The sequence below is a fragment of the Dipodascopsis tothii genome, assembly GCF_038497935.1.
Source record: "Dipodascopsis tothii strain CBS 759.85 unplaced genomic scaffold V1510scaffold_3, whole genome shotgun sequence".
Classification (NCBI taxonomy): Eukaryota; Fungi; Ascomycota; class Lipomycetes; order Lipomycetales; family Lipomycetaceae; genus Neoaidaea; species Neoaidaea tothii.
The window spans coordinates 450,766-476,540 of record NW_027117987.1 but is presented as its reverse complement, the minus strand read 5'-3'; the positions used below and the strand labels follow the sequence as shown (position 1 = coordinate 476,540).

The following is a 25,775-nucleotide window of genomic DNA, read 5'->3' as shown; positions in this document are numbered from 1 at the left end:
CGCAAGGTGCCGGTGGTCATGCGGCCGCCGCCGGCGGTGATCCCGCCGCTCGAGACGCGCGCTCTGTTTGGCCCCCCCAAGGTGACTGCGTCTGGTACGCCGCCGTTCGTGTTCAAGGCGTCGCCCAAGTGGGATTCGCCGGCCCCGACACCAGCAGCGTCGGCCGCGGAAGACGCAGCCGCACCGTGGGGCTCGCGGATCCTCACCGCGGACGGTTCGCTGCCGGCGATCGAGTTCAAAAGCACGTTGGCGTCGTTTGAGAACGCGATTTCGGCCGCGAACGCTCAGGCGAGCCAGTCCGCGGCCTCCCAGCCGGCTGCCGATCACGACAAGATCTACACGCCGCCTGGCGGCCCGTCCTTCTCGCTCAGCCTAGACTGGGCAACGCGGCCGCTGCCTTTGCGGAGCACTGTGCGTCCACCGCGACCGACAACGTCACGGCGGCCGCCAGCAGGCGCACCGCCCGGAGCGGTCCATCTGTCGCGTAGGCAGGCCGCCATGTGGAGACCAGTGCAGAGATGCGAGCCAAACTCGTCGGACAGGATCCAGGGCACCGAGCACGCGTCCAACACCCACTACTACAACGAGGAGGCGTACTTCCGGGACCAGTGCAAGCGAACCGACACGTCGGCCGTGCTCCGGGCAGAGGCCGCCGCGGCCACGAACGCGTTGTCGGACCGGCCGGTCGGCCTGGGGGCGTCGCCACGCGTCTGCTATCCCGCTGACGGCGGGTCGGCGATGGCCGGTCCAGAGCAGGCTGCTTATATAACAGCCATGCTCAGGGCCCAGGTCATGGCGCTGTCCGAGGAGGAGATAGCGGACGAAGTGAGCAAAGCTACACGTGCGTTAACAGCGGATCTCCCACCTGGGTACTTCGGTGCACGCGGTGACGTGACGCCTGCGCTCGCGTCCGTGCAGACGGACCGGAGTGAGTGGCCCCGGCCAGGAGCAAGTCCGGCCACGGTGTCTGAGCCAGCGAGACCGCCAACGCCGGCGACAACTCCAGCTACGACGCCGATGTCAACGCCGGCCTCGACGCCGGCGACGACGCCAGCGACGACGCCGGCGGGAAAGGAGATTGCGCCGACGGCGGTGCAGAATGCGGTGCCGGCTCGGCGTACGGCGGAGAATACAAAGCCGGCGGCGGCCGAGCGGGGCCGGACAGCAGCCGTTCAGGCGCAGACAGCGCAGATCGTGCGGCAGCCGGCGGCAGGCCCGCCGCAGAGACCGGCGGCTGGTCAGGCACGGGAGCCCACACAGAGCGCGCCGCTGGTGGCCAGGCCGGCACAGACGCCGGCCAAAGAGCCGACCAGGTCAGCTCAGGTTTCGGAGGGCAAACTTCCGGACGCTCCGGCGGCGGGTGCGCCGGCGTCTGATCCGCCGAGGCCCGTTTTTGGCGCGGAACCAGAGCCAGCGGCCGCGGCCGCAAAATCACCCGCACTCGGGCCCCCGCGGCCCGTGTTTGGTGCCCGGCCGACCGAAGCGCCTGCAGCACAGGCGCAGAACGCGGCAGGTGCCAAGGAGCCGGTAGCGGGGCCGGTGGCAGCGCCGGCAACTGCGGCCGCGGCGCCTGCGGCCACACCCGAACGAGTGCCGGTGTTTGGTGGCCCGCTTGCTAGACAGCCGGTGGCCCCAGAAGCGGCAGCAGCTCCGACTTCGGCGGCTGCGGCGGCCCCGACAGAGCGCCCGGCGGCCACAGCCAAAGAAGACGCGCCGGTTTTCGGTCCACCGCGTGCCGCGTTTGGCCCGTCGCCCGAAGCGGGGACGCCGGCGGCGCCGGCGGGTCCAGCAGCGGCCGAGCCAGCCGGCCAGCCCAAGGTAGTCGCCGTTCGGACCACAGTGCCCGCGAGAAGCCAGGCACCGCCAGCGCCGCCAGCGCCACCAGCGCCCGCAAAGACCGCATCTGCAGTCGCGCAGGATCCGGAGCCCATCCAGAGCACGGCCGAGGCCGAGGCCAAGCCGCTGATCAAGCCGCCGATAAGCCCGCAAGAGCAGATGGCGCGGGCGATCGAAACGGCGCGTGCGATCGAGCGCGCCGCACGCGCCGCACGTGCCGAAGAGCTCCGAGTGATCGAGGAGGCGCAGGTGGCGAAGCGCGAGGCTGAGTGGGCGGCGCAGCGTGAGGCGGAGGTGGCGCGGCGCGAGGCTGAGGGCGACGCGCCCGACTCGGCCGAAGCGGCCGCGCCTGAGCCCACCGAGGCCGAGCCCAAGCCGCGGCGGCGGCGGCGGCGGGCGGACCCCCGTGACCCGTCGTGGGTCTGCCAGTTCTGCGAGTACGAGGACCTCTTCGGCGCGCCGCCGGTGTACCTGATGAAGGTCTACGAGCGCAAGGAGAAGCACGAGCGGCAGCTGCAGGCCGAGCGGCGGCGGCTGCTGGAGAAGGCCAAGAGCAAGGGCCGCAAGGGCCGGAGCACGACCAAGACGGGGGGCGGAGCCGCACGGCGTGCGGCTGAGGACGCCCCCGCCGTGTCCGCGGCAGCGTAGGCGGCGCCCCCACCGGCAGGCGTCGGAACCCCAGTCCGGTTGCATGGCGCGGCAGGCCGTGGCCCACGGCGTTGCAGGCAGGAGAACACGCAGGGCGTCGATTGCTAGTTGCTAGAATATACAGGATCAAGCGCGGCGCGTCTAGCCGGGCGCGAACAAAATGTACAGGTGCGGGGGGGTCTAGTTGGCCGGGGCCGGCTGCAGGAAGGCCGAGTCAGCGCCCGGCGCGAGGATCTCGTTTGATCCGGCCGACATCTGCATGCCCTTCTCCTGCTCGACCAGGCGCTGCTCGTCGAGCACCGACAGCGAGAGCGGGATGCCGAGCAGCATGGTCGACGTGGCAACGACCCAGAACGCGCGGCCGCCAAAGAGCAGCGACGCGCGCGCGGCGTTGTACGTCGTCAGCGCGGACGACGCCACCAGCGACCGGTACTGCGGCGGAATCACGTCCTTGAGCGCGGCCAGCCGCTCGGCAATTGACTCGGACTGGATCAGCGCGAGCTCCTCGTCGGCGTCGTACTCGTCGTCCGAGTCGTTGCCGGCCTCGGACGCGGACGACGTGGTCTCGTAGTCCTCGTCCTGCTCGTCCACGACCGTGGGCTTGCGCTTCTCCTCGTCGACGGCGATCGCCTCAATCTGGACCATGGTTGCGATGCGGGGGTGCTTGTGCGTGGGATTTGGCGATGCTTGGGCGGCCTGCGGGGTCTGAGAGACGGTAAGAGGCTGGCTGCTGGCGGATGCTTGGTCGTCTGGCCAGGACTGCGGGCGGTTGGTGGAAAAAATGTCGTGAAAATTTTAGAGCCGCGTGGCGCGATGGTTGTGCCGCGAGTGCGCTGCGCTGTCGCGCTTGTGCAGTGTGTGTCGGCTGCCGTGCGGCGCGGCCGGCGACGCGGACGAGTTTGGCCGGCGCGCGCGCCGACGGCCGCGACGTGAGCGGCGACACGGGCCACACGCGCGGCGGCCGGCTGGCCGGCTGGGATCCCGGCGGCTGCGGCTGCGGCCGGCCGCGCGTGCGCCCGCGGCCGGGCGAATCAGGCCGAGAGCCATTTGTAATGCTGACATAAGCATGTGTTTCGGCCAAATGTTCACTTCGACCGGCCGTCATCCAGAAACCATCACAATCACCCCGGCGGATACAAGGTACGTGAGCCCGGCGGCCCGGCAGCAGCGCTGCCGTCGGCCGGCCGCCAGCCTGCTGGCCAGCGCTGACCCCCAGAAAATGCGCGTGCTCGGATTCACCACGGTCGTTCTGGCGCTGGTCGCGTTCGTGTGCGCGGCCGGCAATGTGATCGAATTGACGGACAAGACGTTCCAGTCGCTGGTGCTCAAGGGTGGCAAGCCGACGCTGGTCGAGGTAGGTGCGCGCACGGCGACGCTGACGCCAGTTCTACGCGACATGGTGCGGCCACTGCAAGAACCTGGCGCCCGTCTTTGAGGAGCTGGCGGACAACTTTTCGTCCAAGAAGGACCAGATCCAGATCGGTAGGTGGCTCGGCGGGCGCGCTGACAGGCAGCCAAGATTGACGGCGACAAGTACCGGTCGGTCGCCAAGAAGTACGACATCAAGGGCTTCCCGATGCTCAAGGTAGGTCAGTCCAAGCGCACGCTGACGGCAGCTCTTCGACGGCAAGAGCGCCGAGGCCGAGGACTACGTCGGCGGGCGCAACCTCGAAGGCTTCACGCAGTTCATCGTCGACAAGACCGGCATCACGCCCAAGAAGCCCAAGGCGGTGCCGTCGGACGTGGTGATGCTCAAGGACACGACGTTCGAGGACGTCGTGCTCAAGTCGGACGCCGGCGTGCTCGTGGCGTTCACGGCGAGCTGGTGCGGCCACTGCAAGAAGATGGCCCCGGCGTATGAGACGCTGGCCAACGTCTTCAAGAACGACAAGGACGTCGTGATCGCCAAGATGGACGCGACGGACCCGGCGTCGAAGCAGACGCCGCCCCAGTACGGCGTCGGCTCGTACCCGACGATCAAGTGGTTCGCCAAGGGCGCCAAGGACGCGCCCGTCGAGTACGAGCAGGGCCGCTCGGTCGAGGACTTCGTCGCGTACGTCAACCAGCAGGCGGGCACGCACCGCCGGCCGGACGGCTCGCTGGACGCGTCCGCGGGCCTGATCCCCAAGCTGGACGCGCTGGCCGCCAAGTTCGTCGAGGCCGTGCGCGAGGGCGCGCTGGACGACGCACACGCGATCCTGACCGACGCCAAGGTCGCCGCCGGCCTCACCACGGCCGGCGTCAAGGAGGCCGAGTACTACATCAAGGTGTTCGAGAAGGTCCTCGCCGACGGCGAGGGCTACCTCGTCAAGGAGAGCCTGCGCCTAGGCAGCATCCTCAAGAAGGGCACGCTCGCCAAGGCCAAGGCCGACGACTTTGCCGTGCGCAAGAACATCCTGATGGCGTTCCGCGACGGCGCCCAGCGCATCCGCGACGAGCTCTAAGCGTCTATTGTGTGTACAAATGCATGATGTGCCCTAGCACCCAAGTGATTCCCAATGCTACGACCGGCCGGTCCCGGTCGTGCCCGACGACGTCGACGAGCCGTTGCTGTCGAGATACGACAGGATCGTAGGGTTCGACGAGATCTTGCGCTCGAGCTGGTCGATCCGCTTGGCCATGACGTCCACTGCCGTCAGCATGCCCGCGCGCGTACGTACTCTTGTCCACGATCTCCTTGCTTGCCGCCGTGAACTTCTGGTTCTGCTGTCAGCGCGCCCGTGCCCCCACGTACCAGCTCGTCGAGCATGCTCTGCAGCGATCGCGCAAGCTCGGCCGGCGACGCGTCGGCGGCGGCCGACTGCGGCACCGGCGCCGGACTCGACCCAGCAGCGGAGCCGCTCGAGTTGGCGTTGGACGGCGAGGTGGCCATCTGATCGTGCGTGTCGGCGGAGTCTGCCACCATGCCGCCCTGTCTGTCGGGTGTGCGCTGCCTGGTGTGCGGCTGCGTTGGACGGCCCAGAGCAGCTAGGGTTTGCAGGCAGCGACAGCGATAGGGCTCGCAAATTACCCTAACCCCGCACCCCCGCCGTGGCTGGGCGCCGATCCCAGGCAATCGTACAGGCAATTGATTGAGCGACTACAAAATATTACAAAAAAGCCAATGTCCTTGTGGAAGTGCAGGGGTCCCGCATGAAGTTTGGCGCGTCGGCCGTCGTGGCCCGCGGCAGCGGGCAAATGTAGCAATGTAAACTGGGCGCAGCCCTAGACCGTCCAGATCTTGAGCAGCGAGTCCCAAGAGCCTGTGCACAGGCTGATGCCGTCGTTGCTGAGACCGAGGCACGAGACACGATTGTCGTGGCCCGACAGCGACGCAATCTTGTCGCCGCGCAGGACGTCCCAGATGCGGCACTCAAAGTCGTCGTAGCCGGCGTACATGAACCGACCCGAGACCGAGAAGCCGACGGAGGTGATGCCGCAGTTGATCGACGGCGACGAGTACCGGTTGAGCTCGCGGTCGGCGCGGAGGTCGAAGAGGCGGCATGTGCCGTCGTCCGAGCCGGTACCGAACGCGTTGCCGTCGGGGAAAAACTGGACCGAGTTGATGTCCGAGTCGTGGCCGGCAAAGGTCTGGACGGCCTTGCCGGTGCGGATGTCCCAGACCTTGGTGAAGGTGTCGCACGCACCGGTGACAAAGATGTTGGAGTTGGTCGGGTTAATACTGAGCGACATGACGTCGCCCAGGTGGTCGACAAACTCGGTCACCTTCGAGCCCTTGTCGATGTCCCACAGGATGCAGGTCATGTCTCCGGACGACGTCAGGATTCGGCGGTCGTTGAGGAAGCGGCAGCACGACAGATAGCCGACGTGAGCCGAGAGCTCGCGGGCTACGCGGATGGGGCCCTCGCGCGAATTGAGCGAGTAGATGGAGCAGATGTTGTCGAGACCGCCGCATGCGACAAAGTTGCCCGACGGCGCGTACGCGCACGTCATGACCCACGACGAGCGCAGCGGAATGGCGTGCACCTTGTTTGTCGTGTACGCGTCCCAGATGATGAGCTTGCCGTCCTGCGACGCCGAGACCAGGTGCCGGCGGTCGGTAGACCAGTGCATGGCGTAGATCTTGGCCAAGTGACCCTTGAGCGTGCGCCGGACCCGCATCGATGTCCGCGGGATGGCGTCGACGTCCTTGATCATCGACTTGACTTTCTGTCAGCACGCCCGGGCGCTCCACTTACGGTCCGTGTCGTTGAGCTCGTCCTTCTTCTGCTTGATTTTCTCCTTAAGCAGCTCGGCCTCCTGCCGAGCCGCCTGGATTTTGTCCTGGATGTCGTTGAGCGAGCTCATCATGGCTGCGCGAGGTCGACCGCACTTGCGACCGCTCCGGTTGACGTCCGCACGGGAGCTGGCCGAGGATTGGCCTAGGGGATGCGACCGCGGGGGGCCGACTTATGGATGCCAACTTGCGTCGGCGACGCTCGCAGTTGGCCCGCTAGAGAGCTCTTTTAACCGGCTCTCGTTTCGTCCGGGCCCTGGCTACCACTGAAAGACCCGCCGGAGAGTGATGGACGGGACGCTGACTGTGGATACCAAAAATTCTCAACGGGAGCGCATGATACAGCGGCAGGCTTGAGTTTTGTCCCTTGTCTGGAGGAGTGCAAGGACAAAAAAAGCCAATAATTAAGAAGGCCGGCACAACTCTGCTAGTCTTGCCTAAAACATACTGAGGCATGACCAATAAATAAATTGCAACACCCAAGCTAAACGAGCTGCTATTTGGCCCATTTGGTCCAGTCAGCCAGTTGGTGCCTTTTTGCAGGCCAGGCGACGCAGGCCACGCCAGGCTAGAGCCACCACACGTTGTTCGCTCCCCGGTGAGGGCCGGGGAGGGGGGGAGCTTCTGTAGAAAACGTAGAAGCACCCCTGGCCTGTTGCAGCAGGCAGCAGTACGGCGTCGGGCCCCGGGTGCGAACTGCGGCCGGCCGCTGCGCGGCGCCGTAGACGGTCCTGGAAGGTCCGTAGCGTCGGCACGGGCGCAGCCGTGGCAGAGGCGCATACGCCGGCGGCGATGGCCGCCGATGCCGGTCGCGCCTGCGGCCTCGACGCGGCTGCGCTGGTGGGCGCGCCCGTCACGCAGCGCGAACGGCTCAACAAGAAGGGCATCTCTGCGCGGCGGACCGGGGTCCATCGGGTCCATCGGGTCCAGCGGGTCCGCACGGAACCAGAGAGCCGGACGACCCAAGCGGGCGGCGCACCCGAGAGCGTGGTGCGACAAGTGACAAGCGCGGCGCGCATTCAGGGGCAAGCTGCAGCCGCGGCGCCTGCAGCCACGACTGGCGTGGTGCGTGGCCTGGTACGGGCGCGGGCCCGCGGACCCGCCGTCCCGACGCACGCCCTGCCACGCCAAGCTGTAGCAGGCCGGTAGGAGTGCAGGTCGGCAACCGTGGAAGACGGTTTCCGCAGCATGCCGACGACACTAGACCGGCATTTGCTCGCCAGCAGGCAGCGGCCCGGCTGCATACACGCTGGGATCGCCAGCATTGCAGGGCGCAGGTCAGGGGGCCAGCCGCTTACGGACTGGTGCAGACGCGCGGGAGGCGGACGCATGCAGTCTGGCAATATCGAGCAGCACGACCGGCGCACCCACTAGCCCGAGCGAGAGCGCAGACCTTCACGGATAGACAAAAGCTCCTACATTGGCTAGCTCATAGCACGACGCATGCAGACGCATGCGCTTGCATGCACGCACTAGTGCTGCGAGAGCGACGCGCGACTCAGCACAGGCTAGCCCCAGCAGGCCCGTCGCTCGGCTGGCACGCCACGCATGGAGGCTAGCTGCATGCCGGCCGCCGCTGGAGGCATGGTTGCGCGGGCGCAGGTGGGCAGGCTGCATCGGCCGACGCTGGGCGCACGCTGGCCGTGGTTGGGGCTGCAGACAAGATTACAAGGGATGGCCCGCGGGCGGGCTCCGAACGCGGCTAGTAGCCTGCATGCGTTCGTACCGATGTTCAGACCCGGCCGGAAGACCGCCTGCACGCTGACATGTGCCTGCGGGGTCACGCTGCTGCGTGCTGGTGGGCGTCTGTTGCCTGGACGACGCGCTCCGCGACTAAGAGCCGGGTAATACATATTATTACCCGGCTGTGGCGTTGTTCGCGCCGCACTGGGCGCTGTATTACCCGGCTCGGGACTGCCGCTCAGCCCCTCCGCCGCTGCGCCGAGTGACTAATTGTGGCGGCGGGGCCGCCACGGTGGCTGCGTTGCGCCACGACAAAAGGCGGTCTAGGCGCCACGCCGCCACTGCGTCAGGCGGCGTATAGCCGCTCATGTGCCACCCACTAGCCATAATAGTGCCATTTGTGGCTAGTGTGGGGGCGCAACCAAGCCGCATTCGTGGCGCACATGAGGCTTTTTTTCGCGCTCAAGCCTTATAAAGAGGAGGCGGTGCCGCCTCCACCGCCCAAAAACGTGGCACAAGTGGCTTGACCGAAAATCTGTCTCTCTCGAGCGCCCGAGCATGCCACGAACACTCAGCAGCACCAGTAGCGACACCAAAGTCGCTGAAAACATGGCCCCCGCTTCTGCTCAGCCGGAGAGCTTCATGCAGCGGCATGTGCTGTTCCGGATCAAGCACCTCTCTCCAGCGTACGTTAATCGCCGTGTGTGCTACTAACAGGCCAGGTGGTTCGCCATGGTAATGGGTACCGGTATCTCTGGCTCGATCCTGATGAACTTCCCGTACCCCGCCCGTTGGCTCCATGGAATCGGCGTCGCTTTCTGGGGCGTAGCCGCGTTTGAGCTGGCCGTGCTGTCCGTGGCGACCGTGCTTCGCTTTATTCTGTATCCGGAGCTGTGGAAAATTATTATCCACCACCCGCTGCAGTCGCTGTTCCTCAGCTGTATACCGATGGCCTATGCATCGGTGATCATGGACATTATTGCGCTCTTCGGCACCCGTGCTGTGTGGGCCATGTATGGTCTGTGGATCTTCAATGTGGTCATGTCGCTGCTATGCGCCTGGCTGATGGTCTTCTATATGTACCTGCGGCACCAGCGCCGGACCGTCGGCGCGCTCAATGCTGTCATTTTGCTGCCTGTCGTCACCCTTGTCGTCTGCTCTTCCGCGGGCGCCACTCTGGTGGAGCATCTGCCGCGCGGCTGGCAGCCGCACGTCATGATCGGCTGTCTGCTGTTATGGGCCAACGGCGAGCTACTGGCGTTTGTCTACACAACGCTGTACGTGTACCGGCTACTAACTGGTAATCTCCCGCCGCGTGAGGCCGTCCTTTCGGGCTTCCTGCCGATCGGCCCGCTCGGGCAGGGTGGCTACGGCTTTCTGTTGAACGCGACCAACTTTGAGAACTACCTCAAAGTGTCGTACCCCAGTCTGAACGACTTTCCCGTGATCACATACGCGGGCTTGTGTGTGGCCATCTGCATGATCGGCTACGGCTTCTACTGGATCGTGACAGCGTTTATGACGCTTTTCGCAGCGCCTCCGAAGTCGTTCAGCATTGCATGGTGGGGCCTGACTTTCCCTGTGGGAACACTGGCTGTGGCATGTCGCCAGGTGGGCATGGTGATTGACAGCGACTTTTTTCGCGTCATGGCCTGTATCATTGGCCTGTTTGTTGTCTTCACGTCGTTTGTGCTCACGTTTTACACGGCCTACTACGGCTTCGTGAAAAATCGCATTTTTGTGGGTGGAAAACTAGAGCTGGAGCCGATGGTGGTCAAGGCAGCAGAGATGGCTACTGCGACGCATGAGAAGCCCGAGGGCCTGGTCTGATCGGCCAGCATTGTTAGCATCTGTTTTGCATTTGTCTTCACGTTCTGCATTAACCGATACGATCCTGGAAATGTAATATAGTAATAGATCGCGGGCCGCGCACACAAAGCGCCCGCTGTTGCATTTGTGAAACTCATGTGTTATGCTATCACAGACAACCGCAGGCCGCGTCTTAGCCATCGGCAGAGCCGTGGTTCGCCAAACTGGGCCCTGGCAACGGCCGAGACGCCCCTAACCCGACGTCATTTCTCGAGGCACGTATGGTGTCATTTTAATCTGCGATTGCTCATAGCTGCTAAAGGTCGCGCATCTGGCAAAGCCTAGACAGCCAAGGCGTTCTAGAAAGTCGTCACACGTTCGGCCAAGCAGGGGTGGCAGGGCGGCGGGACAAAAAATAGCAGTGCATTTTAAGGAAAAAAAGACATCGACGCCGGCAGGACTCGAACCTGCGCTCCCAGAGGGAAAGAGATTTCTAATCTCTCGCCTTAACCGCTCGGCCACAGCGCCACTTCTACTAAAACTTCCCTCCACATGCCATCAAATCAGGACGCACAGCTCGCGCCGTCGGGCCGCGAACCGTACGCGCCGTGGCCTACACCAAACCCCCTGAAATCAGATCCAAGCGGCCTTCTGCCGCATTCATTAAAAGTACAGGCTCCCTCCCAATGCTTCGTGACATGACTACCTCCACATGAAAAATGCAAAACAACTACCATCCAAAAGCTTCCGAGTAGAAATCAACGTTGGCGTACTCCCACAGCATCTCCGAGCACGCGTTTCTGCAGGCGCGGACGACCTCGGCGGGGCCGCAGACGGCGACGGCGACGTTCGTGTTGAGGTCGCCGCCGTGGGCGGCCACGGCCGCGCGAACGCTGTCCTTGACGTATGCCTTGACGTCCGGACGGCCGGACTCGGCCGAGACCCAGAGCTTGAAGTCGACGCCAAAGGCGTCACTGTCGAGATTGACCCATTCGGATGCCGAGCGATCGCGGACAATCCAGAGAAAGTCGATCTCGGGGCCGGCACCGCCAACGGCGCGGCTGGCGCGGGCCAGCTCGACCGCCTCGGGATACGTGTAAGAGACTCCAGCGCCGCCGGCGATGAGGACGACCTTCTGACAGCCGTCAAAAGAGGCGGCGGTGCCATAGGGGCCGTGGAAGGTAACCAGATGCTCGGGCTTGTCCGAGTCGAACAGAGCCCGCGAGAAGCCCTTGCGAGCGCGGATGACGAGATCGAGGGTGTCCGCGTTTGGCGGCGACGCAATCGTGAACGGGTGCGCCTGGAACCGGGCGAGCTCCTTGATGGACACGTAAACGTACTGGCCAGTAGTCCAGTGGATGTCCCGGAAGGTCGAGCGCACGTCAAGGCACAGCTTGACCGTGTCGCCTGAAAGACGCTGGGTGCGGCCGATAACGTGGTGCGCGTTTTTGAAGCGTACGACGCGGTCCCAGACAAAGATGACTGCGCAAGTGATGACGTAAGGCTTGGTGCGGACCCAGTGGAAGTACAAGAACGGCAGCGGCAGGACTAGGAACCAGACGTGCGCGTACAGGAAAACTTCGTAGAGCCGGTTGCGGAGCGGCGCCAGCGACGTGAACAGGATGATGCCGAAGCAGGTGGTTGCAATCAACCCGACAATGGCCTCGTTGTTGATCTTGACGCGAATCCAGATCGGGATGACGTCGCAGTACGCAAAGACATGGGCAATGGCCGTGATGCAGACGACGCGGCCAACATGGCGGTGCAGGATGATGTAGTTCTCATGGGACCAACCCGTCCACTGGACAAGCAGGCCAGTCTTGGAGCCGAGCAGGAAGAGCAGAGGCATATTGACGATCGAGACCAGGCCGATACGGTTGGCAAAAATCTGCTTGCTGGAGGCACCGCCGCGGACGAACGTGTAGAGGATATTGATGCCGAGATAGGCCGCGATGACGACCATGGTGCCGATCGACTCGGTGTAGCGGCCCCGCGGCTGGTAAAGCAGCATCGAGTGCACGCGGCGGAAGGCCTTGGTCCATGGCGAGAGTGCGCCCGCGGCCGAGCCGATCAGCGGCGTCTTTTCGGCGCGCGTGCGCACGGTCGCCTTGAACTGGACGACGTAGAAATGCGCGAGCACGGCCGCCAGAAAGCAGCCGACGACGATCACGTTGTAGCTCAGGTAAAACCGCCGAGACCACTCGCGGCCCTCCTCGTCAAAAGCCTCCTGGCGCATGGCCGCGAGCTCCTCCGGGCTGTACATAGTGTAGTTTGTGTCCATTTTGGCGAAATCACGATCAGGCGCTCGCGTTATCGCGAAACTCAATTGCTATCGAGCTCGTTGTGTCTGAATGGTCTTCTCGAGAGCGTGTCCGGGGCTTTTTGTAGGGCCACTGGGACTCGAGCACGTCCGCGCACGTCTTATCGAGGCCATCGCGTCGACGTCAGGCTGATCGTCTGGCGATGCGTCGCGTGGCGGAGCTAATGCGGTTCGAGCGGAAAAGTCACACCACGCGCTCCACACGCTCTTTGCATTGATTAAGCCATCGGTCAACGCCGCGGCCGATAGCGCCATTATCTATCGGCCGCATATGCACGGCCTACGATTGGCCCGGAGAGTTCCGGCAGCAATCAGGCCATGACGATGCACGGCTGCTGCCCCACTGCCAGCGTCAACGAGTCGGCCGCCGGCACATTCCCGGACGTATGCCGGCGGGCACGACGCCAGTGCGGATAGCGCAAGGCGCACCTGTCAGGTGGCGCCGACGGTACTGGCGCAGCACTAGCGAGTCAGGCGATCGCAGCACGGGAGCGACAGCCGAACGGCCTTCTGGCGCTGTCCACGAGGTCTACAGGACTCCACGGCCGCCTGCGGCCGTCCACGACCGGCCCGGCGACCGCCCGGTTCTACGGCCGAGCCTGCACCGCCACAAACTTGCCACTGTTTGCGACGCTGCGGCTGAAAGCGCTAACCAGAATGGTGCGCCGCACCGAACAGAAAATCGCGTGATTCTGCACGCGTACTTCTATCAAACACGTTATCGCGCTGCGCCCGCCTTGGTTAGACGACCAGGGGTCCGAGCGAGGCTGAAACAGCAAAGGGGGCGTCGACGCAGGCGCGAATACGGTCCACGGTGTAATCGGGCGCTATCTCGACGAGCTCGAGGCCAGATGGGCCAATGTCGAAAACGGCAGCCTCGGTGATGATACGCGAGACGCAGCGTTCGCCCGTGAGCGGAAATGTGCATTCTGCGGTCAGCTTGGCCGTCGTAGACGTACCTTTAAGGATCTTGGCGCCACCCTGGCGGTCCGTCAGGTCCATGGCGACAACGACGCGGGTGCTGGCGGGGTTCACAACCAGATCCATGGCGCCGCCCATGCCCTTGACGTTGCCGGGGACGGCCCAGTTAGCCAGGTCGCCGGCGACCGAGACCTGCATGGCGCCGAGGACGGTCAGGTCGATTTTCCCGGCACGAATCATGCCGAAGGACTCATCCGAATCGAAGAAAGACGCGCCCGGGAGCACCGTCACGGTCTCCTTGCCGGCATTGACGAGGTCGGGGTCGGCGTGAGCAGCGTCCGGATACGGGCCCATTCCAAGGATGCCGTTTTCCGAGTGCAGGACGACGCGGATGCCGGGTGGAACGTGGCCAGCAGCGAGCGTGGGCATGCCAATCTGTGGTCAGCGGGCACGAGAACGGACTTACGCCGAGATTGACCGACATGCCATCGCGGAACTCTCGCGCGACGCGGCGAACGATGCGGTCGCGGCGCCAGGCGATGGAGCCGACCGGCGGCGGCGGCGGCGGCGGCGCCGATGGATCCGCCGCGAGCTTCAGGCACTCGAACCCCTTTTCGGTGGTCGACTGGACCACTCGGTGCACGTAGATTCCCGGCAGATGGACGTCCTCGGGGTCGATGTCGCCGGCCGGGACAATGTGCTCGGCCTCGACGATGGTCAAACGACCGGCACGGGCCATGGCGCCGTTGAAATTGCGGGCCGACAGCCGAAAGTGGCAGTTGCCGAGCGTGTCAACCTTGTGCGCCTTGATCAGGGCGACGTCGCCGGCAAGAGCCTCCTCGAGCAGGAACCGGCGACCGCCAAAAGTGCGGGCTTCGCGTGGCTTTGAGAACTCGACGACGTTGCCGTTGCGGTCGTAGCGCACCGGCAGACGGCCGTGCTCAAGCCAGGTGCCCGCGCCGGCCGGCGTGAAGAACGCGGGAATGCCGGCGCCGGCGGCGCGGCAGCGCTCGGCTATGTTGCCTTGCGGCGTGAGCTCGAGCTCGATGTCGCCGGCGAGGTACATGGCCTGGAAGTCGCGGTTGCCGCCGATGTAGGAGGCCACGAGCCGGCGGACCTGGCCGGACCGCAAAAGCTTACTGATGCCCGTCGTGGGTGTGCCGGCGTTGTTGGAGACGACCGTGAGGTCGCAGATGGCCGGCGTGTCGCGAATGGCGTCGATGAGGGTGTCTGGGGTCAGCGCAGGCGCGAGCGCACTTACCGGCCACGCCGCTCATGCCAAAGCCGCCGGACAGCACGAGCGCGCCCGGCGGAATGTCGGCGACGGCGGCGGTCGCGGATGCCACGACCTTGGAGCGCGCACGCGGACCAGCAGAGCCGGCCGGGCCGGCCGGCCCCGCCGGACGGTGGGCGCGCGCGCACGCGCCGAACGCGCGGGCCAGACCGCGGCCGGTGGGCGCGGGGCCAGGCCAGGCCGCGCGCGTCCATGTGACCCGGAGGAGCGATCGTGCCGTGTCTGAAGCCATCACAGACCGAGGAGATCGCCCGAAGAGGTCGAGGTCGAGGTCATGCTACCCGGGCGGTACTTCCTGGGGATGGCCATCCCAAAAAGGGCAATCGCCCCTGATTTTGCCGAATGGACCGAGAACAAGGTGGCGCCACTGTGGCGCCAGCCACTGTGGCTGGCGCCACTGTGGCTGAATGCCCCGCCACGACGCGCCACCGGGCGCGCCACCGCGCAGAGCCGACCCGAGCCGACGCAGCCGACCGAGCAGCGACCCGGACCCCGCGCGACCCCGCGCCGACCCGCCACGCCGACCCGCGGCATCGACCCGACCCGGCGCCGTGACCCCGGACCCCGCGCGATCCTATCCGCCGCAGGCCATGCGGTGGGCGCCGCGCTGACAAAGCGTCCGGCGAGACCGCGTCCCGCAAAAGGCATGACTAAAACACGCCGGCAAACAACCCGCAGACCAATTGGTCGGCAATTATTAAACCCATGCTGCGGCCGCGCGACCAGGCGTTTGCGCGAACAATGAGCACGCTCCCGATCTGACGTTGTTGCGCGACACTAGTATGAAGATCTTTGATGTTTATGCAGAGATCTTGCCCTAACAGACCGACGCGCGCAGCCCTAGTAGGGCGAGCGTTACCCGGCTATCCCGAGAGCGCCGCAGGCGTCTTTGTCCTATAAGTAAAATTGAGCCGCCAGGTAGGCGGCATTTTCGACGCAATCGCATCCCTGGCATTGACACACCATGACGGAAGTGCAGCCCCTGGGTCTGCTCGAGCGCGCTCGCCAGCCGGCGGTGCCGGCCGAGTCGGCCGGGCATGTGCTGGCGCTGCGCGCGACCAGCGCGGCGGAGGTCGTGCCGGTGCTGCGGCGGCTGGCCTACAGCGCCGACCTGTTTGAGGTCCGAGGCGACGTGCTTGTGGGCGCCGAGGCGCTGGGAACCGAGCCGGTGCCGGCGTACGTGCGCGCGCAGCTGGACGACATGCGCGCGGCCACCGACCGGCCGTTCATCTTCTCGCTCCGGACGGTCGCGCAGGGAGGATTCCTGCCTGACGGCTCGCCGGCCGCGGTCGCGCTATACCAGACCGCGGTCGATGCCGGCGTGGCCTACGTTGAGATTGGCGTGGACTGCTGGCCGCTGGACGTGGTCGCGGCCGTGGCTGCGTACGCGGCGGCCCGGAAGACGTCCGTGATCGGCTCGGTCTACGACTCGACGTCCCTGACATGGGACAGCCCGGCGCTGGTGTCGACGCTGCTGGCGGCGGAGCAGCATGTCGGTAAGTGGGCGCGGTGGACGCGCTGACGCAGACCTGTTCAAGGTCACGCTTTCTGCAGACGATCTCGAGTTCGAGCGCGTGCTGTCGTCATTTGCGCCGCCAGGCAACGTGACCAAGCCCGTGATCAAGGTCATGACGGGCGCGGCCGAGTCGTTTGCGCAGCTGTCGGCGCCGGTGTCGTGGATCTCGCACGAGCTGCTGCCGACGGCCGTCCGCGACCCGTTCTCCGAGCCCATGACGCTGCGGCAGCTCAATGCCGCGCGCGCGCTGGCGGGCCTGATCCGGCCGATGCGTTTCTACGTCATCGGCCACAACATCTCGTACACAATGTCGCCCATCATCCACAACGCGGCGTTCCGCGAGCTGGGCCTGCCCTACACCTACAGCATCTTCGACACGCCCGACATCAAGAACGTGGTCGACCTGATCGGCCGGGCAGATTTTGGCGGCGCGTCCGTGACGGTGCCGCACAAGGTCGCGCTGATGCCGCTGCTGGACCGGCTGTCGGACTCGGTGACGCTGATCGGCGCGTCCAACACGGTCGTGGTCTCGCGGCCAGAGGCGGACACGCCGCCGACGCTGACGGGCGACAACACAGACTGGCTGGGGATCAAGGGCTGCATCGAGGGCGTGTGGCCGGAGGCGGGCACTTGCCGCGCGGGCCTGATCATCGGCGCCGGCGGCGCCGCGCGCGCGTCGGTGTACGCGCTGTACCGGCTGGGCGTGCAGACGATCTACATTGTCAACCGGACGGTGTCCAAGTGCGAGCAGATCCGCGACGAGTTCGTCGACAAGGTGGCCGTGGTCGTGCTGGAGTCGCTGCACAACCTGCCGGCGGACTTTGTGCCGGTGGAGATCATCATCGGCAACGTGCCGGCCAACACGTGCGCTGTGGCAGACTTCCCGCCGGCCGTCTTTGCCGCGCCCAACGGCGGCGTGCTCGTCGAGATGGCGTACAAGCCGCCGGTGACGCCGCTGATCCAGGCGTCGCGGCAGGCGCCGGGCTGGAAGGTCGTCAACGGCATCGACATCCTGCTCGAGCAGGCGTACTCGCAGTTCACGCTGTGGACGCAGCGGCGGGCGCCGCGCGAGGTCATGATCAAGGCGATCCGCGACCACATGGCCGCGAACGACATGTGATGTAATAGAATGAAATCGCATTGAATGAGCCGCGCGCCGTGCGGCGGGGGCCCGTGCGCGACCCGCGCGACCCGTCCCTGGCATCCCGCGGCTAAACGCTCTGCCGGTTACCCGGCTATCGCGATAAGCCCCCACGCCAGGACCGATCGCAACGTCGGCAGCCCACAGCCGAGCGCCGCGACCGTTGGCGACGTCTCCACCGCGTCTGGAACACCGTGCTGGAACACTGCGCCCGAGCACTGCGCCTGCAACCTGCCAGCCTGCGTAACACTCCGTCCTCATCGCCCGCCCCGCACCCCACCATGCCGTCCTTCTTCCAGCGCACCGAGGACGTGCCCACGCCGCCCCAGGTCTACAACCGCCGGATCTACCTGGCGTCGTCTATCGCGGCCTTCTCGGCGGCCATGATCGGCTACGACTGCGGCTTCATCGGCGGGTCTATCTCGCTCGAGTCGTTCAAGACCGAGTTCGCCCTGGACGCCATTCCGCCGAGCCAGGCCGACCTGATCACGGCCAACATCGTGTCGCTGTTCGACATTGGCTGCGTGCTGGGCTGCTTTCTGTGCTACCCGATTGGCCAGCTGTGGGGCCGCCGGACGGGCCTCATCGTGGCCGCCTACGTGTTTCTCGTCGGCGCAGCCATGACCATGTTTGCCAGCCGCGAGCGCGGCCTGCAGCCGCTGTACCTCGGCCGGCTCATCAGCGGGCTCGGCGTGGGTGCGGCGTCGAATCTGACGCCAATCTACATCGCCGAGGTCGCGCCGTCGGCCATCCGCGGCCAGCTCATTGGCCTGTACGAAATTGCGTGGCGGCTGGGCGACCTCACCGGGTTCTGGATTAACTTCTTCATTGTGTCCACGATCCCGACGTCCAACAAGCAGTGGCTCATTGCGTTCGGTGTCCAGCTCATCCCCGGCGCCATCTTTGCCTTCGGCTCGGTCTTCCTCCAGGAAAGCCCGCGGTGGCTCATGGGCAACGGCCAGGCCAAGAAGGGCATCGAGACGCTCGTCTACCTGCGCAACCTCGACGTCGACGACGCCTATCTGCGCGCCGAGGTCGACCGTATCGAGGCCGCCCACGAGGAGACCCAGCGCAAGATCGGCACGGGCTTCTGGGCACCGTTCCGTGAGATCGCCAGCAGCAGGCGGCTTATTCTTCGCATCATGCTCTCGACCTCGCTGTTCATGTGGCAGAACGGCGCCGGCATCAACGCCATCAACTACTACTCGCCTCGCATCTTCCAGTCGCTCGGCGTCGAGGGCGAGCGCGCGCCGTTGCTGACGACCGGCATCTTCGGCGTCGTCAAGACGATCTGCACCGTCGTCTGGACGATCGCATTGATCGAGTACACCGGCCGGCGCACGCTGCTGCTGTTCGGGTCGGTCACCTCGGCCATCTGCATGTACTACATCGGGTTCTACGTCAAGATCGCCAACCCGATGGCCCACCAGGACCCGTCCGGCGGCGGCCACATCGACGGCGCCGGCAAGAGCGCCATCGCCATGTTCTACGTGTGGACCATGTTCTACACGGTCTCGTGGAGCGGCACGCCGTGGGTCATCAACTCGGAGATCTTCGACAACTCGGTGCGGACGCTGGTCCAGTGCTTCAACTCGGGCTCGAACTGGTTCTGGGCGTACGTCATGACCCGGTTTACGCCGATGCTGATTTCGAACCTCGGCTACGGCATTTATTTTCTATTTGCTACTGTCATGGTGTTTTCGTTCCCGTACGTCTACTACATCATCCCCGAGACCAAGGGCATCTCGCTCGAGTACATCGAGATGCTGTTCGACAAGAACGTGCGCGCACGGGACGCACACGCGGTCACGCTGGCCGCCATTCGCGAGCGCACGCTGGCCGCCGAGGTCGGCGTGGCCAGCGCCTACACGAGCATGCCGCCGTACACGGACGAGGACGTGCCCGCGGGCCCGTACTCGGACAACCCGCTCGAGGCGCTGCCGTCGGCGTCGTCGGCGTCGAGTGCGCTGCTTAAATAGAATGCATTGGGGAAATATATGCAGCATTATGGAGTCAGTCCAGGTCCGCCACCGGCAGGCCGTCGATGAGGTCCAGCTTGAGCCCCTTGGCCGCCAGGTACTTGCGGCTGGACTCAGCCTTGAGCTCGGCGGCCTCTGCCTCGGTGCAGATCACGAAATCGTACTCGATCAGCCAGTCGTTGAGGTTGACGCCGTAGCGGGCGGCCATGGCCGGGTCGGTCACCCGGTCGATCTCGATCAGCAGCTGGCTCTTGACACCGAAGACCGCGTCGGTGGTCTCGTAGGGGTCGCCCTTGAGGTAGAGCGCGGTCACGAGGGGGTCGTAGCCGTCCTTGACGAGCTTGAAGTGGACGTGGCTGGGCCGGAACGGATGCCGGCCGAGATGCTCGAGCATCTTGCCGACCGGGCCGTCGTGGGGGATCGGGTACGGCACCGGCCGGATGGCCTTGAGCCAGATCTGGCCCTCCGCGTCGGTCTTGACGATGCCGCGGCAGTCGGCGGTGGCGCCGTCGTACTGCGTGTCGTAGTGGCCGGTCGAATCGGTCTCCCAGATGTCAACCGAGACACCCTCGAGCGGCCGGCCCTGGGTGTCCTTGACCGACGCGCGGATCAGACACTGCTCGCCCTTGCCGTCCGAGCAGATCGAGTCGCCGTTCTCGAACTCGCCGGCCTCCGCGTGGAACGGCCCGAGGATGGTCGCGATCGTCGCGTTCTTGGGCTTTGGGTGGTCCATGCTGTCGATCAGGCACGACAGCCCAAGCACGTCCGAGAGCAGCACAAACTCGTGTCGGACGTCGGACGAGATCTTGCCGCACTGAACGAGGAACGCGATTCCGGTGAGCCATTCGTCCGTTGTGAGGCGCGTCTCGCGTGCAAACTCATGCAGGTGCGTGACCAGCCGCTCCATGATGTACTTGAGTCTGCGATCACGCGACTGGTTGTTGATGATCACCGTGTTCTCGGTGATGTTCTCGTCGGTGAGGTCCTTGAGAATGGGCGCGGGCGGCACGGCCGCGAGCTCGGCGTCGGCGGTCATGTTGGGCTGTCGATTGGTGTTTGAAGCCGGATCGCGGTAACTTTATATTGGGCCGCGTGCGCCGGCTGGCGGCTGGCGCGCGCCAAGCGGAAGCTCGGACTCGCCGCCTCCACTGCGGCCGATAAAAGACCCGACCGCGGGGCGATCGCGACTGGGCGGCCGTGCATTGGCTGGCTGATTGTGGGGTCGAAGTATTGTCCCGGCGGATAAGTGTTTACGCGGGCCGGGGGGGGCGTTGGGAGCGCGTGCGCCGCACCCCATGCGGCTCGTGGGGGGGCCGCACGCGCGCGGCGCACGGGCCGACGGATGGGGCCGGCTCTGAGCCGCACGCTGCGCGGCGGGTGCCTGGACCTGGCATCGTGCTGCGCGCCGCACGCTGTGCGGCGCATCCCCGCCACAGCCGCGCCGCACGCCGCGCGGCTCGCCCTACTCGCTCGCACAATTCCAAACATGCATTCACTAAAACGTCGCCAGCGTCGGCGACACAGTAAACGGCGCAGCTACCTTCGGCCGGATGTCTTCCGCACTGAGCCCCTCGGCGACCTCGATCAGGGTCAAGCCGGTCTCAAAGTCTACGTCAAAGACGGCCTGGTCCGTGATGATCCGCGACACGCACCGCGCACCGGTCAGCGGAAATGTGCATTCTGCGTCAGCGTAGCCTCGGTAGACTTACCTTCGAGGATCTTCGGGCGGCCCTTCTTGTCGACCAGGTCCATCACGATCACTACGCGTGTCTGCGCCGGGTTCGCGACCAGGTCCATGGCACCGCCCATGCCCTTGACCATGCCCGGCAACGCCCAATTGGCCAGATCGCCGTACCGCGACACCTGCATGGCACCCAGGATCGTCAAGTTGATCTTGCCCGCTCGAATCATGCCAAAAGACTCCTCCGAACCAAAGAACGAGGCACCCGGGAGCACCGTCACGGTCTCCTTACCGGCGTTGATCAGATCAGGGTCCTCCTGGCCGCGCACCGGGTACGGACCCATCCCGAGGATGCCGTTCTCAGACTGCAGCACGACGTGGACGTCGTCCGGCACGAATTTGGGCGCCAGCGTGGGCATGCCGATGCCGAGGTTGGCCACGCAGCCGTCGGTAAATTCTTTAGCCGCCCGCCGCACAATGCGGTCCCGGCGGCCGGCGCCCGAGTTCGGGTCGAGTGCCGCCGCGGGTACGTCGCCCGCCGGCTCGCTCACGGTCAAGATCTCGATGTTCTTCGGTGCCTGCGACTGCACCACGCGGTGCACGTACAGGCCCGGCAGGTGCACGTCCTCCGGGTCGATCTCGCCCGGCTCGACGATGTTCTCGGCCTCGACGATCGTCAGCTTCGCCGCGCGGCCCATGGCCGAGTTGAAGTTGCGTGCGGCCATCCGGAAGTGGCAGTTGCCCTGCGTGTCCACCTTGTACGCCTTGATGAACGCGACGTCCCCAAAAATGCTCTCCTCGAGGAGGAACTTGCGGCCGTTGTAAATGCGCGTCTCGCGAGGCTTGGACGTCTCGACGACCTGGCCCTCGGCGTTGTACCGCGTCGGCAGCTTGCCCTCTTCCACCCACGTGTTGACTCCGGCTGGCGTGAAGAATGCGGGCACGCCAGCACCGGCCGCCCGGCAGCGCTCGGCCAGGTTGCCCTGGGGCGTGAGTTCGAGTTCGATCTTGCCGGTCAAGTACAGCGACTCAAAGACCTTGTTTCCGCCAATGTAGGACGCTATCATCTTCTTGATCTGACCGCTCACAAGCAGCTTGCTCAGCCCGCTGTTGGCCGTACCAGCATTGTTCGACACGGCCGTGATACCCTTCACGTCCGGATAGTCCTTGAGGGCGTCGATCAGAGTGTCTGCGGTCAGCCATGGCCCCCATGTCCCTACCTGGCACGCCGCTGAGACCAAATCCACCCGAGAGCAGTGTGATGTCCGAGGGAATGCCCTCGAGCGCCTCATGCGCGGTCGCGACGACCTTGCTCCGTTCACGGACCGCCGAAACAGCGAATCCGCGGATCTGGACCGGCGCAATCGACAGACGAACGTGGCGCACTGCAGCTCTACGGCCACAGCCGGCCGAGGCGGCCAGCGCACGGATATACTGCTGCGTAGCTAATTCCATTTTGCGCTGCAGACTTGGTGCAAGTCGGCTTATATACGCCCGGCCCCGGGCTGTGGGGAAGCATAAATGTTTAGCCGCGGTCACGTGCTACCCCAGATTATAGGCCCAGGCGTATACCCGGCGCTACGGGAGCGCCGGGCCGCTGGCCGACTGCGACTGGCTGTCCGTTCAGGCGCGGTCGAGGTTGTCGCGCTGACCACGCCAGTCCCGCCGCGTGTCGGGTACACCTTATCCATGGTTGGGAGTTTACTCAGGAACAATGTTCAGGTACGACCCGGGTCCCAAGCCACACTCTAGTCACCCCAGAACTCGTCTCTCGGAAAAGCAACCGATCCGGCGGCCGGACCCGGCGGCCAAACTGGACCCGACCCGAACTTTACCCGTACCCCACTCGATGCCTACATCCAGACACGACCCGGCGACCTAAGTCTACAGCCCATACCCGTCCGTGTGAATTGTCTAATGCATGCATTTCTATCTGCTCTAGCCACAATCCTATTCCGCAACAAAGAGCCCGGCATAGCCCTGACCCGTCGACGCGCTGCGTCAGTAGATTCCGCGACAGACTTACCACATCGAGACGACGCCGACTTTGCCTCCGGTCGTCCGCAGGCCATTGAGCAGCGTGGCAATACATCGGCCGCCCGTGGCACCCAGCGGATGTCCGATCGCAATTGCGCCGCCATGCGGGTTCACCTTGGCCGGATCCACACCGATCATGCGTATGCAGTACAAAGACTGGCTGGCAAACGCTGCGGTCAGAATGCTCGCGTCCAAACGTACCCTCGTTGAGCTCAAAAATGTCTACGTCAGCCACCGAAAGGCCGGCCAGGTCGAGCAAAGCCGGAACTGCGACCGACGGTGCAATGCCCATGATCCGCGCCGGCACGCCGGCCACAGTCGACGTCACAAACTTGCCAATGGGCTGCATTCCGAGAGCCTCCGCCTTGGCGCGCGTCATGAGCAGCAGCGCAGAGGCTCCATCGGTAATCTGGGACGAATTGCCAGCCGTAGTCGTGCCGGTTTCGGAGAACGCTGGCTTGAGCTTGGCCAGTTTGTCGACCGTGATCCCGGCACGCACGCCGTCGTCCTGACTGACGGTCACCCACTTGACGGGCTCGGACGAGTCCTTCGGTGGCGCTTTGGGATCCGGCACTTCTCGGGCCAATACCGGCACGATCTCGCGCTCAAAGTAGCCACTCTCGCGGGCCGCAATAGTCTTGCGATGGCTCTCAGCACCAAAGACATCCTGGTCGTCGCGCGAGATGCCAAACTCGGCAGCCACGTTCTCGGATGTGATTCCCATGGGCATGAGCACGTCGCGGGCCTCCTGAAACGGCGAGTCCTTGAGCTCTTGAGCGATCCGCGTCGGAATTCCGCGGTGCGGAAAGTAGTCGGCAGTCATGGACTCAACACCGGCGGCCAGACCGCAGTCGATGGCACCGCTGCGGATCGTCCCGGCCAGGTACGACACGGCCTGGGCCGAGGACGAGCACTGGCGGTTGATCGTGTTGACCGTAGTCGTGAAAGGAAACCCGGCGTGCTTGACCGCCATGGCGGTGGCTTTCTGTCCCGAGAGTGTCTGCAACACGGCCCCGGCGAGCACGTCCTGGACTTGGGCCGGATCAACGCCGGTACGCTTGATAGTGGCGTCCAGAACGACTGACAGAAGCTCTTCGGGGCTCATGTTGGCCAGGCCGCCCCGGGTGGCCTTGGTGAACGGGGTGCGCAGGGCCGAGACGATGACAACATCGGTCGCGGCCTTGCCTAAGATCGAGCCCAGTCCTCTCTTGATCATTGCTGCCCTGCCGCCAGCGGCCGCCGGGGACCTTATATCGGACGCGATGGCGGGGGCCTCTACACGTGACCGGGTCAATATATACCAGGCGGCCCGGCTGCCGGCGCTAGCCCTAGCGGGAGGGGTTGGGAGATAGCGCGCGCGTGCGGTCGGGTACCACCGCATGGCGGGTACGGGCGCGTGGCAGAGCGCGCGCGGGTGGGTCCGGGCGGCGACCCGGGCGAGGCGCCGGCGGGTATGGCCGGCCAGCGCATGCGCCAGCGGAAAGCTCATTGTGACGAAACAAAGAGTTCTATCGATTAAACCAGGTCGAGCACGCGACTACGCAGCGTGCGCTACTGTTCCGACACGTGCCCAGGCAGCGCGCGGCAGGCCCGATACGGGCGTATCTAATCCTTCTTCAGCAGCTCGTCGACCTCGGCCTTGGCGGACTCAGCCGCCCAGTCCGGGCGCGGCATCTCGTAGCCGACAAGAGTGCGGCCGTAGGTAATACCGCCGAGACGCGACACCGGCTTGAGCTTGGCGGCGTCGATGTTGTTGAGCTCCGGGTTGACGACGTCCTCACGCACGTGGAAGTTGACACCCTCGACAATGAGCAGGGTGCCCGTGGCGCGGCCAGAAGACGGCGAGGTCCACTCGTGGCTGGTGACGAGCTTGGCCTCGACCGAGAACGCGGACTCAGCCACGTGCGGCGGCTTGACCTTCTCGGACGCGACCGGGGTCAGGCCGGCGAGCTGCCACTCGTTGACGCCGGCGGGCGAGTCGATGGCGGTCGCGTTGGCGGCCTCGACGAACCACTCAGAGATGATGTTGATGGTCAGCTCGCCGGTGGCCAGCACGTTGGCGCACGTGTCCTTGAGGTTGCCCTTGCCGCCCGAGAAGCCGATGCAGAAGATGGGCGGGTCGTGGTTGACGATGGTCGTGTACGAGAACGGGGCGAGGTTGTGCTTGCCGTCGGCCGAGATCGAGGCCACGAAGCCGATGGGCCGGGGCACGACGCCCGAGATCAGGAGCTTGTAGTTGTCGACGGCGGCGCGGCCCTCGCCGTAGGGGTCGATCGTGAGCTTCTTGTGCTTGGTCCACTCGTCGTCGGTCGCGCCCGAGCCGAGCTTCCAGGCCATGCCAGGCTTCTGGGTGTAGTGGAACTGGTCCTGGGCGTCCCACGTCGGGCGGCCGGCCTCGACCGCGGAGAAGTCGCGCTGGGGTCAGTGGGGTCTTTGTGCGGACCGTACGTGCGGGTTGCGCTTGACCTGCGCCTCGAGGCCGATGCGCTGCTCCTTTTCGAAAGACATCTTGCCGGCGCGGTAGGTGAGGTAGGTGCGTAACAGACGAAGGCCTCTGGGAGTGAGCATCGTGTCAGCTAATTATATGGTGCGCCGGCGGCGGTGTTTAGCGAAGATGGCGCGAACGCGATGCGGCAAACAGCTTAGCCGCCAGGGTCCGGGTCGGGCCGGGTCGGGTCGGGTTGGGTACGGGCG

The 25,775-nt window shown here is 65.2% G+C and overlaps 13 protein-coding genes and 1 non-coding gene across 14 annotated transcripts; 4 read left to right on the top strand and 10 right to left on the bottom strand.

The window, feature by feature from the left end:
• Positions 1-2,189: 2,189 nt before the first annotated feature.
• Positions 2,190-3,388, bottom strand: V1510DRAFT_373201 (mitochondrial import receptor subunit tom22). The gene has a single exon (XM_066931511.1). It carries the CDS (start codon positions 3,127-3,129, stop codon positions 2,665-2,667), a length of 465 nt encoding a protein of 154 aa, XP_066791286.1. The 5' UTR covers positions 3,130-3,388; the 3' UTR covers positions 2,190-2,664.
• An 89-nt stretch (positions 3,389-3,477) lies between these two features.
• On the top strand, positions 3,478-4,976 carry V1510DRAFT_411049 (thioredoxin-like protein). The gene is made up of 5 exons (XM_066932830.1): positions 3,478-3,624; positions 3,701-3,838; positions 3,870-3,966; positions 3,999-4,069; positions 4,101-4,976. The coding sequence occupies exons 2-5, from the start codon at positions 3,704-3,706 to the stop codon at positions 4,926-4,928; spliced, it is 1,131 nt and encodes a 376-aa protein (XP_066791285.1). The 5' UTR covers positions 3,478-3,624; positions 3,701-3,703; the 3' UTR covers positions 4,929-4,976.
• A 9-nt stretch (positions 4,977-4,985) lies between these two features.
• V1510DRAFT_401120 (uncharacterized protein) lies at positions 4,986-5,356 on the bottom strand (the record flags this gene model as incomplete). Its single annotated transcript, XM_066932006.1, has 3 exons — positions 4,986-5,113; positions 5,145-5,187; positions 5,219-5,356. The coding sequence occupies 3 exons, from the start codon at positions 5,354-5,356 to the stop codon at positions 4,986-4,988; spliced, it is 309 nt and encodes a 102-aa protein (XP_066791284.1).
• Positions 5,357-5,486: 130 nt separating this feature from the next.
• Positions 5,487-6,996, bottom strand: V1510DRAFT_230875 (WD40-repeat-containing domain protein). The gene is made up of 2 exons (XM_066930516.1): positions 6,663-6,996; positions 5,487-6,629 (listed from the first exon to the last, which is right to left on the bottom strand). The coding sequence occupies exons 1-2, from the start codon at positions 6,772-6,774 to the stop codon at positions 5,689-5,691; spliced, it is 1,053 nt and encodes a 350-aa protein (XP_066791283.1). The 5' UTR covers positions 6,775-6,996; the 3' UTR covers positions 5,487-5,688.
• Positions 6,997-9,025: 2,029 nt separating this feature from the next.
• On the top strand, positions 9,026-10,213 carry V1510DRAFT_359733 (voltage-dependent anion channel; the record flags this gene model as incomplete). The annotated part of the gene is made up of 2 exons (XM_066930982.1): positions 9,026-9,069; positions 9,106-10,213. 2 exons carry the CDS (start codon positions 9,026-9,028, stop codon positions 10,211-10,213), a joined length of 1,152 nt encoding a protein of 383 aa, XP_066791282.1.
• A 425-nt stretch (positions 10,214-10,638) lies between these two features.
• V1510DRAFT_t7 lies at positions 10,639-10,720 on the bottom strand. Its single transcript has one exon. It is a non-coding gene; the product is annotated as a tRNA-Ser (tRNA).
• Positions 10,721-11,084: 364 nt separating this feature from the next.
• On the bottom strand, positions 11,085-12,536 carry V1510DRAFT_373189 (ferric reductase like transmembrane component-domain-containing protein; the record flags this gene model as incomplete). Its single annotated transcript, XM_066931510.1, has 1 exon — positions 11,085-12,536. A coding segment is annotated over exon 1 (1,389 nt), but the record flags the coding sequence as incomplete, so codon positions are not given.
• Positions 12,537-13,253: 717 nt separating this feature from the next.
• Positions 13,254-14,959, bottom strand: V1510DRAFT_360071 (3-oxoacid CoA-transferase; the record flags this gene model as incomplete). Its single annotated transcript, XM_066931002.1, has 3 exons — positions 13,254-13,868; positions 13,900-14,663; positions 14,695-14,959. The coding sequence occupies 3 exons, from the start codon at positions 14,957-14,959 to the stop codon at positions 13,254-13,256; spliced, it is 1,644 nt and encodes a 547-aa protein (XP_066791280.1).
• Positions 14,960-15,640: 681 nt separating this feature from the next.
• V1510DRAFT_373183 (uncharacterized protein) lies at positions 15,641-17,388 on the top strand. The gene is made up of 2 exons (XM_066931509.1): positions 15,641-16,223; positions 16,255-17,388. The coding sequence occupies exons 1-2, from the start codon at positions 15,692-15,694 to the stop codon at positions 17,361-17,363; spliced, it is 1,641 nt and encodes a 546-aa protein (XP_066791279.1). The 5' UTR covers positions 15,641-15,691; the 3' UTR covers positions 17,364-17,388.
• Positions 17,389-17,524: 136 nt separating this feature from the next.
• Positions 17,525-19,380, top strand: V1510DRAFT_230728 (general substrate transporter). The gene has a single exon (XM_066930515.1). It carries the CDS (start codon positions 17,666-17,668, stop codon positions 19,361-19,363), a length of 1,698 nt encoding a protein of 565 aa, XP_066791278.1. The 5' UTR covers positions 17,525-17,665; the 3' UTR covers positions 19,364-19,380.
• On the bottom strand, positions 19,223-20,599 carry V1510DRAFT_411027 (Intradiol ring-cleavage dioxygenase). The gene has a single exon (XM_066932829.1). The coding sequence runs from the start codon at positions 20,397-20,399 to the stop codon at positions 19,398-19,400; it is 1,002 nt and encodes a 333-aa protein (XP_066791277.1). The 5' UTR covers positions 20,400-20,599; the 3' UTR covers positions 19,223-19,397.
• Positions 20,600-20,829: 230 nt separating this feature from the next.
• On the bottom strand, positions 20,830-22,765 carry V1510DRAFT_411025 (uncharacterized protein). Its single transcript, XM_066932828.1, has 3 exons — positions 22,265-22,765; positions 21,073-22,233; positions 20,830-21,043 (listed from the first exon to the last, which is right to left on the bottom strand). Exons 1-3 carry the CDS (start codon positions 22,497-22,499, stop codon positions 20,859-20,861), a joined length of 1,581 nt encoding a protein of 526 aa, XP_066791276.1. The 5' UTR covers positions 22,500-22,765; the 3' UTR covers positions 20,830-20,858.
• Positions 22,766-22,950: 185 nt separating this feature from the next.
• On the bottom strand, positions 22,951-24,340 carry V1510DRAFT_411021 (Thiolase, N-terminal domain-containing protein). Its single transcript, XM_066932827.1, has 3 exons — positions 23,283-24,340; positions 23,071-23,251; positions 22,951-23,040 (listed from the first exon to the last, which is right to left on the bottom strand). The coding sequence occupies exons 1-3, from the start codon at positions 24,295-24,297 to the stop codon at positions 22,995-22,997; spliced, it is 1,242 nt and encodes a 413-aa protein (XP_066791275.1). The 5' UTR covers positions 24,298-24,340; the 3' UTR covers positions 22,951-22,994.
• Positions 24,341-24,569: 229 nt separating this feature from the next.
• Positions 24,570-25,730, bottom strand: V1510DRAFT_411020 (uncharacterized protein). Its single transcript, XM_066932826.1, has 2 exons — positions 25,530-25,730; positions 24,570-25,496 (listed from the first exon to the last, which is right to left on the bottom strand). The coding sequence occupies exons 1-2, from the start codon at positions 25,647-25,649 to the stop codon at positions 24,687-24,689; spliced, it is 930 nt and encodes a 309-aa protein (XP_066791274.1). The 5' UTR covers positions 25,650-25,730; the 3' UTR covers positions 24,570-24,686.
• Between the last annotated feature and the right edge of the window lie 45 nt (positions 25,731-25,775).

What these genes read in the sequence shown, in the direction of transcription:
- V1510DRAFT_373201 (XM_066931511.1), bottom strand. Translation starts at nt 3,129, where the DNA reads ATGGTCCAGATTGAGGCGATCGCCGTCGACGAGGAGAAGCGCAAGCCC.
- V1510DRAFT_411049 (XM_066932830.1), top strand. Translation starts at nt 3,704, where the DNA reads ATGCGCGTGCTCGGATTCACCACGGTCGTTCTGGCGCTGGTCGCGTTC. An exon ending in GCAAGCCGACGCTGGTCGAG is followed by an intron (nt 3,839 to 3,869) that starts GTAGGTGCGCGC and finishes CGCTGACGCCAG; the next exon opens with TTCTACGCGACATGGTGCGG. An exon ending in GAAGGACCAGATCCAGATCG is followed by an intron (nt 3,967 to 3,998) that starts GTAGGTGGCTCG and finishes GCTGACAGGCAG; the next exon opens with CCAAGATTGACGGCGACAAG.
- V1510DRAFT_230875 (XM_066930516.1), bottom strand. Translation starts at nt 6,774, where the DNA reads ATGATGAGCTCGCTCAACGACATCCAGGACAAAATCCAGGCGGCTCGG. An exon ending in CGAGCTCAACGACACGGACC is followed by an intron (nt 6,630 to 6,662) that starts GTAAGTGGAGCG and finishes GCTGACAGAAAG; the next exon opens with TCAAGTCGATGATCAAGGAC.
- V1510DRAFT_373183 (XM_066931509.1), top strand. Translation starts at nt 15,692, where the DNA reads ATGACGGAAGTGCAGCCCCTGGGTCTGCTCGAGCGCGCTCGCCAGCCG. An exon ending in GGCGGCGGAGCAGCATGTCG is followed by an intron (nt 16,224 to 16,254) that starts GTAAGTGGGCGC and finishes GCGCTGACGCAG; the next exon opens with ACCTGTTCAAGGTCACGCTT.
- V1510DRAFT_230728 (XM_066930515.1), top strand. Translation starts at nt 17,666, where the DNA reads ATGCCGTCCTTCTTCCAGCGCACCGAGGACGTGCCCACGCCGCCCCAG.
- V1510DRAFT_411027 (XM_066932829.1), bottom strand. Translation starts at nt 20,399, where the DNA reads ATGACCGCCGACGCCGAGCTCGCGGCCGTGCCGCCCGCGCCCATTCTC.
- V1510DRAFT_411025 (XM_066932828.1), bottom strand. Translation starts at nt 22,499, where the DNA reads ATGGAATTAGCTACGCAGCAGTATATCCGTGCGCTGGCCGCCTCGGCC. An exon ending in TGGTCTCAGCGGCGTGCCAG is followed by an intron (nt 22,234 to 22,264) that starts GTAGGGACATGG and finishes GGCTGACCGCAG; the next exon opens with ACACTCTGATCGACGCCCTC. An exon ending in CCGCCCGAAGATCCTCGAAG is followed by an intron (nt 21,044 to 21,072) that starts GTAAGTCTACCG and finishes ACGCTGACGCAG; the next exon opens with AATGCACATTTCCGCTGACC.
- V1510DRAFT_411021 (XM_066932827.1), bottom strand. Translation starts at nt 24,297, where the DNA reads ATGATCAAGAGAGGACTGGGCTCGATCTTAGGCAAGGCCGCGACCGAT. An exon ending in CATTTTTGAGCTCAACGAGG is followed by an intron (nt 23,252 to 23,282) that starts GTACGTTTGGAC and finishes TTCTGACCGCAG; the next exon opens with CGTTTGCCAGCCAGTCTTTG. An exon ending in GTCGGCGTCGTCTCGATGTG is followed by an intron (nt 23,041 to 23,070) that starts GTAAGTCTGTCG and finishes CTACTGACGCAG; the next exon opens with CGCGTCGACGGGTCAGGGCT.
- V1510DRAFT_411020 (XM_066932826.1), bottom strand. Translation starts at nt 25,649, where the DNA reads ATGCTCACTCCCAGAGGCCTTCGTCTGTTACGCACCTACCTCACCTAC. An exon ending in AGGTCAAGCGCAACCCGCAC is followed by an intron (nt 25,497 to 25,529) that starts GTACGGTCCGCA and finishes CACTGACCCCAG; the next exon opens with CGCGACTTCTCCGCGGTCGA.